The 12,768-nt window shown below is 39.2% G+C and overlaps 1 protein-coding gene across 7 annotated transcripts in view; it reads right to left on the bottom strand.

Annotated features, from left to right (window-relative positions):
• PRUNE2 (prune homolog 2 with BCH domain) overlaps positions 1 to 12,768 on the bottom strand; it is a 139,279-nt gene that overhangs the window by 97,483 nt on the left and 29,028 nt on the right. For all 7 annotated transcript variants that reach the window (XM_066987970.1, XM_066987971.1, XM_066987972.1 and 4 more), the window contains exons 2-4: positions 10,893 to 10,997; positions 9,522 to 9,724; positions 7,874 to 8,037 (exon numbers count right to left, since the gene is read on the bottom strand). In XM_066987970.1, the coding sequence (XP_066844071.1) occupies positions 7,874 to 8,037; positions 9,522 to 9,724; positions 10,893 to 10,997 (472 nt within the window). The remainder of the gene's footprint in view (positions 1 to 7,873; positions 8,038 to 9,521; positions 9,725 to 10,892; positions 10,998 to 12,768) is intronic.

Below are 12,768 nucleotides of genomic sequence, written 5' to 3'. Positions count from 1 at the left end.
TTTTTTTTTTTTTTCAGACACGGGGGTGCTCATGCATACACAAAGGAAATTAAGACTCCATCAGAAAGTATTTGTCCGACAGCACATGCTCAAATTCATCGTGCAACGACTTGCTCGGGAGATGCTGTAGCACATCATGGATAGCTTCCCAGCAGCATAGGCATGACTGGGCAGTCTTGTCCACCTGCATGTATCTTCACAGAGTCACAGAATCATAGAATGGCCTGGTTTGGAAAGGACCTCAAAGATCATACAGTTCCAATCTCCCTGCCATAGGCAGGGACACCTCCCATTAGACCAGGTTGCCCAGGGCCTCATCTAACCTGGCCTTGAACACCTCCAGGGATGGGATTTCCACAGCCTCTCTTGGCAACCTGTTCCAGTGCCTCACCACCCTCTGAGTGAAAAATTTCCTTCTAACCTCTAATCTAAATCTCTCCTCTTTTACTTTTAAACCCCTTGTCCTATCATTATTTACCCAAGTAAAGAGTCCTTCTCTTTCCTTTTTAGAAGACCCTTTTAAGTATTGATAGGCTGTGATGAGGTCACCCTGGAGCCTTCTCTTCTGTAGGCTCAACAGCCCCAGCTCTCCCAGCCATACATTATAGCAGAGGTGCTCCAGCCCCTTGGATCATCTTTTTGGCCCTCCCCTGGACCCGCTCTAACAGACACACATCCTTCTTGTCCTGAGGGCCCCAAACTTGGACACAATACTCCAAGTGGGGCCTCCCAAGGGCTCAGTAGAGGGGGACAGTCATCTCCCTTGACCTTCTGCACACTGCTCTTTTAGTAACCCTTCAGTCACACAGTGTTTTCAAACCTTTACCAAAACTGTGTCCTTGTGGACAGAATAGTTCTTGGGAAAAAAAAAAAAATTAACACAAATATACTGCAAAATGCAGTAAAATGAGAGGTGCAAGTTCTACACTGAATGAAGCTCAACGTTTTTGAAGTCAACATGATACCAATTTTGTGTGTGCCTGTCAGGCACGATCTGCCCTTAGTGAAGCCATGTTGGCTTACTTTCCATGTGCCTTAGCACAGTTTCCAAGAGGATCTGTTCCATGATCTTGCCAAGCACACAGCTGAGACTGAGTGGTCTGTAGTTCCCCAGATCTTCCTTTTTTCCCTTTTTAAAAATGGAGGTTATGTTTCCCTTTTTCCAGTCACTGGGAACTCCATGAGACTGCCACGACTTCTCAAATATAATGGACAGTGGCTTAGCAACTACATCCACCAGTTCCCTCAGGATCTGTGGATGCATCTCATCAAGTCCCATGGATTTGTGTACCTTTAGGTTCCTTAGATGGTCTCAAACCTGGTCTTCTCCTACACTGGGTAGTTCTTTATTCTACCCGTCCTTGCCTTTGCCTTCTGGGATTTGGGCTATGTGGCTAGAGCTCTTGCTGGTGAAGACTGAGGCAAAAAAGTACCTCAGCTTTCACCATATTCTGGGTAACCAGGTTTCCCATTTCCTTCTGGAGGGCACCCACCATTTCCTTAGTCTTCCTTTAATCACTTACGTACCTAACAGAAGCTTTTCTTGTTGCCTTTGATGTCCCTGGCCAAATTTAATTGCAACAGGGCTTTGGCTTTCCTAACCTCATTCCTGCTGCTCAGACATTTTCTCTGTATTCCTATCAGGGTTCCTGTCCTTGCTTCCAATCTCTGCATGCCTCCTTTTTCTGCTTGAGTTTGGCCAGGAGCTCCTTGTTCACTCATGCAGGTCTCCTGGTGTTTTTGCCCAACTTCCCCTTTGCTGGGAAGCATCGCTCCTGAGTTTGGAGGAGGTGATCTCTGAATATTAGCCAGCTTTCTTGGGCCCCTCTTCCCTCTAGGGCTTTGGCCCATGGTATTCTTCTACCAAGCAGATCCCTCAAGACGCCAAAAGTCCAGGTCAGCAAGCTTGCTGTGCCCCCTCCTCGCTGCCCTCTGAATGCAAAACTGCACCATTTCATGATCACTGCAGCCAAGGCTGCCCTTCAGCTTCTCATTCCCCACCAGACCCTCCTTGTTGGTGAGAATGAGGTCTGGCATAGCACCTCTCCTTGTGGGCCCCTCTATCACTTGCAGAAGGAAGTTGTCATCAGCGCATTCCAGGGCTCTCCTGGACTGCCTATGCCCTGCTGTGCTGTCCCTCCAACAGGTACCACGCTGCTTGAAGTACCCGCTGAGGACCAGGGCTTGCATATGTGAGGCTGCTTCTGTCTGCCTATAGAGGGCCTCGTCTGCTTCGTCTTCCTGATCAGGTGGCCTGTAGCACACTCCCACTCTAAGGTCCCCTGTCCCTGCCCTCCCTGGAATCCTGACCCACAAGCTCTCTCTCAGCTCCTCACCCATCCCCAGGCAGAGCTGCAAGCACTCCAGCTGCTCACTGACACACGGGGTGATGCCCCCCTCCTTGCTTCCCTCGCCTGGCCTTCCCAAACAGCCTGCGTCCTTCCAACACTCCAGTCGTGGGAGCCATCTGTCCCACCACGTCTCTAATGCCAATGAGAACAAAGCCCTGCAGGCATACGTACGTCTCTGACTCCTCTTCCTTACTCCCCATGCTACTTGTGTTAGCATAGAGACATTTAAGTTGGGCCCCTGATGAAACTGACTCGCTGGCTGGAGTGGCCATTCCCTTGTGCTGCTGCTCTTCAGGTGCTCTCCTGCTGACCCATGACCCTTCCCCAGGCTCTGGGCATCAATCTTCGGCACTTGCATCAAATTGGGAGTGGGATGGATTGAGGTTCTCCTCCCCTGACAACTCTAGTTTAAAGCCCTCTTCACCAGCTTGGCAAGCCCATGACAGGTGGTCCCCACTAGCTCCCAGGAGACCAGGTTTCTCAAGGCAAGTCCCATGGTCTAAGTAGACAAACCCCTGTTTGTGGCACCAGTCCTACAACCATCTGTTGATTTGCCATAGTCAACTGGCCCTTTCATACCCCTTCACTTTGAGTGGGAGGACTGATGAAAAAACTACCTGCACTCCTGTTGCAGCAGCAGTGTTGCAGGAGCATTGCTCATGACAATAAAACTAGTTTCATTCTCTTACACACACATCCTGGGGAAAAGATGTTTTTAATTATTATTTTTTAATCTACTTCCCAATCAGAACAGATGGAAAGACTCCCTGTGACATGGTAGGGCAGCCTATCATGCATTTCTGCAGGTAACAGTGTCGATTTTTTTCTTGTTTTCACATGTGACAAATTTTGCATTTCTTCAAAAGTAAGGCACAGCCTCATATTTGGTCTCAGCTTTGGCAGGACACAACCATTACTGTACAGATGTAAAAGCACAATGTGTTTAGAAGTGCACTGTACCGCAGCATCTATCTGGAAGAGTGGACCCTTCCCTGCTCATCTCAATGTTGACCTCTTTACATATTTTGATCACGTACAACACTTTCAAATAGCAAAGCAAACCTAGAAATTTGGGGATTTATCACTTAATACAAGAATGAAATGTAGTCAGCCTGAAAAAATGCCTCAGAATAAGGAGATATGTTAGAAAGGTTCATAATGGTCTTTCCCCCCCCCCCCTCAGCTGTTTATCCCAGCAATACCGTAGTGCTTGCAATTGCTAACATTTCTAATAGGGTAAAAGGAAAGAAAGGAGACTTCTCAAATTCACAGGATGTCAGCAAGTGCTATGCTCAACATTTATTCTTCCTTCATTCTTTAATACTATGTTCATCAGCAGGAAAGAAAGGCGCACACTTCTCACAGATATCCTCAGCATCCCTTGGAGTGCTAAGATTTCAGGTAGTTTAAAAAAAAAAAAGAAACAGTTAACTTGAGGTACTTTTGCTTGTCCAAAGGTCAGTCCATTTAGTCATGTGGTCCTTTGTGAGTACCTGCTGTAAAAGAGATACATGGGCTCAGAAATCTCCTGCAGACTTCACTGAGTGCTGGTGCAACTCCCTCAGGGTTTCTGAAAGCATAATGGAGGCTGCTCTGTCTGCTGACAAGCACAGAAAAAAAGAAATATATAATAGGCAACACAAGATTCAATATTATTTCTTGTGTACATCATACTACATTACAGATTTTTTTTTTCCTAGGGAGAGGTCACTAGAAAATAGGCTAGCCCTCTTAAAAAACTATATGCATTTTATTCTTTTTGCAAAGCAGTTTGGAAGTGAAACACTAGTTTTGCCAAAAGCAATTGCTGTGCATTAATATTAAACATGATCTAATGAAGGCAGAAGTCGTTTTGGGAAAACATTAAGAACAGCACAAGCATCTCCTGAATTATAAGTTTGTGGCTGAGAGAAACAGTACAATGAAAATATAGGCATTTCTCCTGTCGAGATTTTGTTCCATGACCTGGAAAAATTGAAGACAGGGAAAAGCAACAGTCCCTCATGGAAAGTATACTTTGACACCCCCTGTGCCCTCAAAAAATAAACAAAACACAGCAACAACAACAAAAAAAAAACCACTGCAGATTAAACCAAAGATATAAAACAGACCGAAGCAAGCACTCTTCATTGTAATTAACAGCAGAGCCACAAAGCTGGAATGAAGCATAATTTGGGGGGCAGGGTGGGGTAGCATTGCCTTCAAGACAACTGTTTCCATACATAAAAATATCTATCCAAACAACTGCGGTGTTTTTTGCAGTTTAAAATGTCCCCTTGTTTCTCACATGTATATTAAGGATGAACCAATTAGGGAACATGTGAATCATCTGACTGACGTACAAGACAGAGCAACATCAAAAAAAAAAAATTGGCATCGTTTCTGAAGTCCTTAAAAGGACATTTCTTAACATTAGCCTGGGTGGCTAGAACAACAAACTAATCTTCTCTACTGAAAGTCAGACTGCCCCAACAGAGCACAAAAAGACCTCAACTATGCAGCTCATTACTAGCAAAAGGAGACTCATTTTAAAAAATTTGCTGATGCTCTTTCCATAAATGTCTCTGTTTACATGTTGCAGTCTGTATCTTGTGGCATCCTTCAAGGCTTTATACAAATAAACATAAGGAGGCATTTTTTAGAGTACACTGACCTAAGGTACCTGACAGTGAGTGCTTGGAATCACATCCTTGCCAGCTGGCTGCTACAAAAAAATGTAATGATTCAGCAGTTTAATGGATCTGGAGTTTGGCAACAGTCCCCCTGTAAACATCTCTGGGGAAATAAAATAACACAGGCCCAAGACTCTGGCAGGTTCCATAATTGTTTGCTTCTGGCACAAATCCAGGGACAGAGCAAGCTCTACCTTAAGGCAGATATGGCTGTACAATGCTTTGACTCTCAAAGCAGGTTCTATTCAAAGCCCAAGGGTAGAACTAACTTATAGCATGTCTGATGAGAAAAAGATACCAGAAAACCACTCAGCTTAAAAAAAAAAAGTCCTTAAAAGTCCTTAAATATTAAACTGCCTAGATCAATAATGTGCTCAGTTTCACACAGATACCTCTTCTTGATTGCTGTTGTTGTTGTTGTTTTTTTTTCTTTTCATTTGTTTAAACAGAAGAGTACAGAAGAGTAGGTGAAGTTTGTTCAAAGTTGAAATATGCAGGCTATTAGTATCTGCTTCTATTACTAAAATCAACAAATTGCTAACAGACTGTGACAAAGAAACCCCCCTCAAAAGAGGCAAGAAATGAAACTGTTACAGCCACCACGCAATGATTATTAAAACATCAGATATTTGTGTTATCTTACAAATCTTCTAGCAAAATGCTCACTGGAAAGCCAGAAAATGAAAGATGAGATCCCAACTCAGAGAGTCTGGGATCTCTCAGCTGTTTAGTGAAAAAAAAATCCTAATTCTTACCACTTTGACTTCCACTTTGGTCCTCTGTTTCTAAAACTCCCCCAAAGCTGATACATACAAACAACATATGGATTTCCCTTGGAAGTAACATGAAGTCAGAAAAACAGAGCAGGACCCTCTCCATTGACTCTATGCCCATGCAGTGCCAACGGAAATTGTGGCTGTCCTGCTAAACTGAAAGGCATCCAGCCTCTACACATACATTCATCAGTACTAAAACAGCCACCCATCCTTACAGACTATGATATATGGCCCTGGTGTTTCCTATGCTCACAGGTAAGTTGAATATCAAAGGGTATACTTCATGGACATGGACTTTGACAAAATGCCATAATATATATATATAGGAACACAAAAGCTAGACCTGGATAGGTCATATTTGATCTCTTATTTCCAGACTTTGTAGTTTGATCTACCATCTACATACATTTAGATGTAAGAATTTTTTTTACTGTCAAAACCGGTAATGGGATTCAGTGACTTTTATAAATTTGCAATGAAAGGTTCTTAAGTACCAAAGCCATTTTCTATTTTCGGAGAGTCACAAAAGGACTTGCTGTATTGCTTAGTGTGCTATACACTCACACTGCATTACTGGGAGAAATAGAAAAGCATGAAGTCGTAAGAAGAGCTGTAGTTACTTAGGCTTTGTCAATCACTTGTCATTCCATTTAAGAGAAGGTACAGTGGCCCCCCTATATCCACCAAGTTCTGCAAATACTCACTACTGAATAAAATATTAAAATTTACTTTCTGATTTAAAAAATAAACAAACAAAAAGCTACTATATCCCTTAAAACTGGAAGTGTTATCTCTAATGCAAACACTTTAAATATTTCTCTAATAAAAGCACTTTATTTAAATTTGAGAGCCAAAACACATGGACGCTTACAACCATGTATAATACTTATGTGTTCTTGTTGATTATTCAGAGCACTGCCTTCTTACTCTTTCCACCACCAAACAGGTAGCCTGAGAGACTCCCAAAAGCCTATTTCTTTTTCTGCCTCCAGAATCAATTATTATACTTGGTGATTTGCCTAGATTTCCTGGACAGCTACTCAACAGAAATTTGGATCTTAAAAAAAAAATATTTCATGGCAGGTTTACTAGAGCTTATTAGCATGGAAAGGTTCTTTAAAAGCTGGCTAAATTCAGTGTTACTGTTAGAACTTCTTTCACAGAAACATGAAAAAAGATTACCTTTTGTAGTTTTTCAGAACATGCTGATTATATTTGCTATCATAGTGATCAGTACAATGACAAGGGAAGACTTCCCTAGCTTCTGAAAGTATAGGCAAGATTTCATAATCCTCATTAAACATTCCCTTTGATTCTTTAAAGGGCATTTAACATTCAAATGTCAATTAAAACCTAAAATCTTTAAAAAATATTAAAAAATATTAAATAATATTAAAATTGTTGAACTTAAGAACAGCATTCAGTTCTTTCCAACTCCAGCTTTATTTTCTATGAAAGAATTCTGCTAAAGCAAATAAACTGAGGAAACTAATGCAAGTGACAACTATGAAGACAGAAATGAAAATACTTCTGATTATTCAATTCCCATCCTTTGTACTCTACTGGGCATATGATACTAAAGATAAGGAGAGTGTAATGAAGATTTGGTTATGGCACCTTTAAGCAGCAGAAGTTTTGCATCATACCATTAAAACATCATTTTACAAAATAGGTACCACCATCGGGAGAAGTTTTAACATGTAAATATTAGATTCCAACCCATACTGCTGTCCACAGACAGGCAGCGCTGAGCTGCCAGCACCACACAGCCCCTGGAACTAAAGAACCGCACAGCCTTTCCAGCTACCCAGCTGGTGTGTCGACAGCTCCATTTAATATTCTTGTCTAGTGATACAGCAAAGACCTCTCATGCCTATTTTTAAATGCACATTTTTAATATTCAATATAATGTTACTCTTTAACAAACTCTTTACTCCCTGCTTCTTTTATGAAGCTTCCCGTGGTCTTTAAAGGGATTGTTAACCAAAGAATGGATCACACTCTTTCTGCATGAGCAGATTCAGAAACACTCCATTAAACCTTTCAGTATTTAATATAAAGAGTAATCTCTCACCTCTGAGGAGATAAGCCAGTTGCTGAGTGATTAACTCTGGTGCCTCTTGAAGAATCTCTTTTACTACTAAAGAGGAAGAAGACGTTTGTAACTCCGGGCTGCCACCACATTGCTCATCTGGATTGATGACTTTGACAATAGCTGTTTCCAAACTTTTGTCCTCACTACCAAGCAAATTAAAAAAAAAATAATGTTTATATTTCTTTCTAGCTGCTGAGACAACCCAACAAAACAGTGCAAAAACTTTTTAAAAATTCCAGACTGTAACACCGCTGTCACTGCCATAAGTCTGCTATGAAGCCAAAAAATGTCACAATCAAGTCCTAAAACTGTAATTTCAAAATGAAGAGCTCACAGCGGTTTTATTACTAGATATATCACTAAGACTTCACTGTTTACATTTCCATTATCAAAATCTTTAAATCTAGTAATCTGGAAAAAATATTTCTACATGTATTGAAAATATCACTCTTTATGAAGGGGAGATTTGGGAATTTCACCACTGAATATTTTGGCAATTTGCAAAAGATCTTTATTTTGGATTTAAACACTTTGTGTTCTGGCTTTTAGTAGTAATAACAAAGCCAAACTACATTTATTAACATAAAATCATAGTCATAATTCTTTAGAAGAAAGAAACACAGGAGGGGACAGTAGCAAAAAGCAAATATTATGGATAATTTTTCTTTGAGAAAGTCAGCAATGTACTGAGTTGCCTGCAGTTGTTAGAGAACCAATATGAAATTTACACATATTTCTCATTTCAGATTTTCCCTACTTTTATTCTAGTCTACAAATACCTCAGAGTAGGATGGGGGTGTTTTATTTTTATTTCCCAAATAGTTGTGCTATAGCACACAGGAAGCATGTTATTTATCTTAAATGAGGTTCTAAAGAGAGTTAGAAGCAAACAACATCCTTCACTGTGGGCAAGACAGGCAGACCACTATAAAGCAGCTCCCTCTGCTCACCATGGGCTTATAAAGTTTCTCTCTTAAGGACGGGTATATAGAATATGGTCTCCCACAGAGCAACTCTGAGCCTCTGGCACTGAGGATGTTTTGAGAAAAATGCTGTAATGTGAAGGAATTCCATGGTTTCTGTATGGCTGTGAAATTACTGATGATGTAAAAGCAGAATCTGATCTGTTTCTAGCTGTATTTATAACAGCTACTATTCTGTGCTTAGCTTTACTTGAAGCTAATGTTGCCTGTCGAGTAAATGTCTCAGACTTCTGTCTATCTTCAGGAGGATCTTAACAGCACATGTGCAATTGTTGTGTCCATCTCCACATCAATGAGGGCTTTAATTCCCTCAGTGAAAGCTAACTAAGAAAAAGAAAAAAAATCTGATCTCTTATTTGCTGGTCACAGGAAACCTCAGGACTATTTAAACAAAATTAAAATATTTAGTCTAAGCTGTGTGAAAATACAAGGTATTAAAAAAAAAGAACCATCAATAGTGAAGGTAAAACAACTATATCGTCACATGTATTGGGCATAATGAGAGAGAAAATGTATTTTAAATTCCTTTTTTTTTTCTGTGCTAACATAGTGATATAAATATGAATTCAGAAAAAATGTAAAATGTAATTTTTGAAACAGCTCAAACCCACGTAAGCCATCTTGTTGTATCTAAAATGCAATACCTTGTCAGCATGTTGCTGTTTATAAGTGTTAAAGACAATTTCCCTTCAGCATTCAGCTGGTGCAAATTGATTTCATCTCGGAAGATGTGGAATGACTCCGGGATATTCAGCTCCTCCAATATAAATCTTGTCTCTGTGAAGTAACTGAAGTCTCTTCTTGGTATGTTCAACACTGGTAGGCAAAGAACATCAGGAGGACTGACCTGTAACATATACATGCATTTGTCAGAGTTGAATAAAATGAGACTTGATTTTTATTAGAGATATGTTTTAACAGACTGAGCATCTAGAAACAATCTGATTTTCTGTTTAATTTTTGCCCCTTTACTTCATTCTTTATAAATCACTTTTTACTCTTTTTTTTTTTTTTTAATTCTTATGTGCTGAATTGTTAATTCTGCAGAATTAATTCTCCTGCAGAATTGTTTTGGAAACTAGAAAGGGAAAAAAAAAAAAAAGAAAAAGAAAAAAAAGACGTATACTTTCGAAAATCTCACAAGTTTTTCAGGAAAAAAAAATGCATTCTTAAAATTCAGTAAATGCAAATTGACAATGTTTTAATTCATGGGAGCCTGGCTTAAAGCCTTGATAAACCTAATCTAACTCTGCCTTTCAAACTTCACTGATTTTGCATTTGTGACATGGGATGCGGATGAATAGCTATCAACATCTACATTCAGGCAAGATGATTTACTTCTCTCAATAAACTCCTGATTGTATGGAATTCAGCAGGATATCACCTGTTCAATCACAGCCTGGAAGTCATCCCCTTCATTTAATGAGGCTTTTCTCAAAATGGGGAGAAGATTTTAAATATAATATCATTTGACTGTGATTGTTAAGATATCACATTCTTCAGATCATTTTCTAAAATTGTCTTTTACAACATGCACATACAATGCTAAGCACAACATGATCACAATGAGTAAGTACTTACAAGTGCAACTTTCAAAACAAATAGTAAAAAAAAAAAGATCCCTCTTGACTCCTATGAATCAACAACCTAATAAACGCAGTCACCTAAAGCTCTGTAATTTATATTGCAAATTTGTGGATGTAATCCATTCCAGCACAGAAAATGTGTGCAGAAAATCTGTGCACTGCTTAAATCAAGTGTAACTGATACCTAGACCAAGTGCTGGCAATTACTCGGGGTAATATTTTGCTGCTATTGAATATACCACCTAATACCGTCTCATTAATTTTTGTATGGAAAGAAATTTAGATTGTTTCTCTTTAAAAATCTCACCTCTGATTATAACAAAGTCATTGTCCAGAATAATGTCTTTATGATATGTTTTAATCGACTTAACAGTAAGAAATCTGTAAGCTGTAGCAAATGAGTTAAGATCCCTCTGTTTTTCTCATTACCTTGTCTAGAAAGTAGGCATAGGCCAGAGCAGAAATAAGAGAGTCCAAATCACAAGATTTATTTCCAAGAACAACATGGACTTTCTCCAGGTGCTTGCTCCTGTTCTGTAACACAATAGAAGACATTTGCAATGAGTAACAATGAAAAGAAAAAGCAAAGCCCAATCACCAGCACACTTCAAAAGACATATTAAATATCCAGCTGGTGTCCTTAGTTGGAACACTTTCCACAATTTGCTCAAGGAATGCGCTTACATGTTTCCTTGGCTTCATTGCTCCCAAGAAAGCCAAAGAAATTTGGGTCTTGTAAGAAACCTAGGTCGGAACCTAAGGAGTAACCTGACAGAGCTCCAGTTAGCAGCAAAGTAGCAGATAAGCAGCATCATGTATACGTGGAAAAATCCCTTGAAAACAACTGACAGATCTCATAAGAAAGCAGTCACAAAGAGTGTGAAAATACACACAGAAAGCTTTACGCGTTAAGTTCTATTTTTTCCCCTATTCTCCTTGGCTGAAATCAGTAACTAGACAAAGTTACTGATCAGAGTCAGTTCTAAAGAGTCAGGCTTTCATGTTGACTCTTTAGGAGCTAGACAGACTATATGAATCACTGAGGTCTTCAAGTTCTCCTCACTGTCAACAGGAACTGAGTCTGTTCTGCATATAGTAACATCAGGAGCTTTCCAAACACAAGGAAGAGAAAGGCTACACCAACTGCAGGGAAGAAAAATATTGCAGGGAAGTGTCTATCGTCTTTGTACGCACAAACACAAAATGTGAGATGATGTTTTTCTCTTGTACACATCACAATGTCAATCTAGCTGCATGGAAACATGATATTTTTTATTATTTTAAAATAAAAGCTAATTTTAAAGCTATGCTTCTTAATTTGAGAAACCTATCTGACTGACACTAAGGTTGATAGCTCAGAGCCAAATATACGTAATCGAACATTGTTTGTGTTATCGTCTGAAGGCTGATGTACTTCCTGTTATTTTGGATTAGGATTCAGCATTTTATCAAGTTAAATTTTAATCTTTCAATAGAAAGATATAATTAGTACGTTATCCCCAATAACTATAACCATGCAATTTTTTTAAAAACTAACCTTTCTTCTCTGTGTCAAATCTTACCTCTAGTTGAATCTAAGGAAGAGACTCTGTTCTCTTTCCATTATATGGAACACAGCCATCAAAATATCTGTGGATAATAAAACCAGGACAACTATTCTCCATTCCTCATGCATTGGGAAGTAAACTACATAAGACAGACAGCTTTCTGGAGAGGACAGTGTTTGGAATAGGTATGTTCATTTAAGCTGTATGTCTTCACCAGCAGTAAACTCTGTTTCCTTCTTTCTATCATGTGCTTATTGTCACACTGTCTTTGTCAGTATACATTTCTCACTAATCTGCCACCCTAAAGAATGAAAATCAAGTTCATGAGTTCATGCCTTTTTTTTTCTTTAAGTATTATTTAGTGTGTAGAAGTCTTTTTCTTCAGCTTCCTCAAAACAAATTATATAACCTAGACCAAGTAGGAAATGAAGTGAATTGACAAATTGATTATTAAATCTACAAAGTCACTCAACTTTTGAAGTGAGTGTAAACAATACAGAACAGCATCATATGTGTTGAAAATTTTTATATCTACATATCCTCTACCTATAAAATGATTTGATTCCTGTTGCTCATATTCCACAAAATACTATCTCATATACAACTGCCAAGGACACTCAACAGTAATCTGAGTTTCAGTGATGAATGTCAGCCCTATTCATCAGGCACATTACTGTTTTGTTTTGAAAAATTAAGAAATTTTTGGTGTTGTCTTTAGAATTCATGATGTAGCACTCCCAAGCACTAAAATCTGCACA

Source organism: Anser cygnoides, chromosome Z, assembly GCF_040182565.1.
Source record: "Anser cygnoides isolate HZ-2024a breed goose chromosome Z, Taihu_goose_T2T_genome, whole genome shotgun sequence".
Lineage (NCBI taxonomy): Eukaryota > Metazoa > Chordata > Aves > Anseriformes > Anatidae > Anser > Anser cygnoides.
This window is presented reverse-complemented; position numbering and strand designations above follow the sequence as displayed.